At 48.7% G+C, this 2,761-nt stretch overlaps 1 protein-coding gene across 1 annotated transcript; it reads right to left on the reverse strand.

Annotated features, from left to right (window-relative positions):
- Nucleotides 1-7: 7 nt before the first annotated feature.
- On the reverse strand, nt 8-1,764 carry LOC109973884 (DNA damage-inducible transcript 4-like protein). The gene is given in 4 exon segments (XM_020623754.1): nt 8-652; nt 655-822; nt 1,309-1,454; nt 1,654-1,764. Coding segments are annotated over 3 exon segments (507 nt in total). The 5' UTR covers nt 1,400-1,454; nt 1,654-1,764; the 3' UTR covers nt 8-404.
- Nucleotides 1,765-2,761: the final 997 nt, after the last annotated feature.

Genomic DNA, 2,761 nt, shown 5'->3' on the forward strand with positions numbered 1-2,761 from the left:
AGTCAGCTTTTACATTCAGAGGAACCATCTTTAATAACCTATGAGGAGGGGGGGGCACAAAACTAAACATTCACATGAAACACACAAAGCTGAGTGAAACAAACATTGACATTTAAGGCGTCCACAGTGACGGCAGCATCTCCACCAGTGTTAAACATAGCTAGCTACATATGGACCCCCAAAGACTCCATGTCCGTCTCCCTGTCCAGCCTTGTGTCCATTCAGCGCGACTGGAACAACGGGATCACCAGTGGCCAGTGCCGTTACCCAGTTTGTCCCTCACCGTTTTACATTCATCTGCAAAATGCACCATTTGAAAGTGTCTGAGCAATAACTGCGTTAGAAAACCACCCAGGACAATGCTGCTGAATAAAAACACTTAGAAAGAGGCCAAACCCGACAGTTCAGCACTCCTCCACCACGGTACCGGCCGCGGAGGAGTACAGCTTCTTCTTGACAAGTCGGAAGCCTGGACTCAGTTTAAGTACATGCCTGAAGTTTGGGGCAAAGCAGGTTGCCAAGAAGAGGAAGTCCCGTAGGCTGGGCCAGGCGCTGCTGTCCTGCTTGAACACAAGTGTCAGCTCAAACGTGGGCACCACGGTGGCATCGTACATGATGCGCTCCAGCCGCTTGCAGCCCTTGTCCAGCTCCTTCTCCGGGTGAGCTTCTCTGGTACCAGCACCGAAGAGCAGTGCAGCGTCGTCTTCTTAGCTCGAGACAGACAGCTCTCAAACATCTTGACCAGCCGCTGACAGGCTCTGTCCTCGGAGACATCCGCACCCCTCTGGGGCTCAGTCAGGCAGTGGTCCCAGAAATCCAGCTCTGAGAAAACAACGCACGGTGACCATCTGGGGAACCAACACTACAGTAGCTGCAGGGCAGCTTCATGATGCTTACATGCACAAAGCACATTTCTCTCCAGTTTGGCCAGTTTCAAACTACAAAAGCATTGACTGAAGTGGTGTGCTTTTGCATCCCCCTCTGGGTGGAATGTGTGGAGGAGAGTCAACACTGGTGAGAAAGAAAGCAATGTCAGACATGCTGATGGGAATCAAACTGATGCTATAGGTTATTTAGCTTTACACACAAACAGCTGCAGTTCGATTTGCCATTCGAGGCAGGTTGCTGTGGTGCAGACAGCCTAAAAGGATGACTTCATCCTGTTGCCTTCCCTCCTCCTGTACCCCCTCCCCTCCGCTGCTGCTGCAGCCATGCACCACACTGGGATAAACAAGCGCACAAGTGGACGTCTCCAGCAGACAGTGGCTCGGCCGCTGACACACACAGACACACACACAGACAGCTTACCTTTCTCCGTGCAGCCCGGCTCAAAAATCCGCTCAGCCGGCTCCGAGAAGCACTCGCTGCCTTTGGTCTTTAAGGTGCTTGTGGCCACCATGGTGCCGCCGAAGGTTCGTCCAGGAGCGGGCTGTCCTCCTGTGGCTCCAGCAGATCTGCCCCAGGAACGACACAACAACATCAGTGTAACAGCAGAGGTACCTGAATCCAGGTGGCTCGTTAAGGATCCGGACAAGCTCCCTCAGGCTGTTACAGCTTCACTGTTCAAATGCAGCCGCTTCTCACCCGCCCCCCAAAACAAGACCCACACTTCACCAGCTCACTACGAGCTCGTTCAGAACCGAAATCACTTACCTTAAACACGACTTAGTCCAAAACAACTTAGACTAAACTACTCCAAACCAGCACTTTCCTTCCACAGCAGCACAGCACAGCAAACTTCTCAGGAGTATTTATACCTTCTTCCACTCAGCTGACCAGAGGGTTGGACCAATCAGGGCACGCCTCGCGGTTTGATACACAGCTGGCCCCTGATTGGCTGCAAAATAGCGTTTAAATTAAAAAAATGGACCAATACTTGGGGAGGACGTTTGTGTTGCTACATGGACACCTCTGTTTGCGAGGAGACAGGATGATGTAAGGTTTATCTGTGTTTACACACAAAGACATCTCTGGTTTTCATTGAAACGCAGTGACAACCAGTCTAATCGCACGTATCATTATCAATAACATCTCAATAAAAGTAGGCTGGTGTCCCAGGATAGAGAAAATGGACCCCTGTGCACAGGCAGGTAAAAAGCCTGGCACCCTGTGTGTCTTTATGGTAGTCCTGCTTCTCTGTGTGATTGTTTTGTGTCTCTTTTTGGTGGTTTTGCAGTTCATTTTGAGTTCTGTGTCGTCTCTGTAGCTGTTGTGGGTCTTTGTGGTCTGTTTATAAGTCTGTGTGGTCAGCTGGAGTCTGTTTGTGGTTGCTGTGCACCTACTAGTATTCCTTTAATTGATTTGCAGACATGAAGTGTTAACAGTCACTTCATAACAGAAGCCCTGGCCCTGGAGCCTCTGCCCTCCTGGGCCCCTGCCCCTGTACTCGGTAGGCCCGTCCAGTAATCCAACCATGTCTGATGGTTCATTTTGGACATTTTGGCACATTAAATGAACATGAAAACTTTATTCCAGCCACAGAAACTTTAACCTCAAGATTTTTGGACTTAAGAGCCAAACAATATTTGAACACACGAGTCAGAGCTGGTATAGCCAAGCAGTAATAATGCACAAACAAGAGCTCTAGTTTCTTCTTACACAACATGCAACTAGTAAAATAGTCTTTGTGCAAAGACATACAGATTTTTCTTCTCTCATGAGGCTGTGACATAATTTCTTTTTATCTGATTTGTTTATACGGTAGATAACTGTCTTTGTGTTATACACTGAAACCTTCCAAAGATATAAAATAAAAGGAGAA

This window comes from Monopterus albus, unplaced genomic scaffold (genome assembly GCF_001952655.1).
Source record: "Monopterus albus unplaced genomic scaffold, M_albus_1.0 scaffold309.1, whole genome shotgun sequence".
Taxonomy (NCBI): Eukaryota; Metazoa; Chordata; class Actinopteri; order Synbranchiformes; family Synbranchidae; genus Monopterus; species Monopterus albus.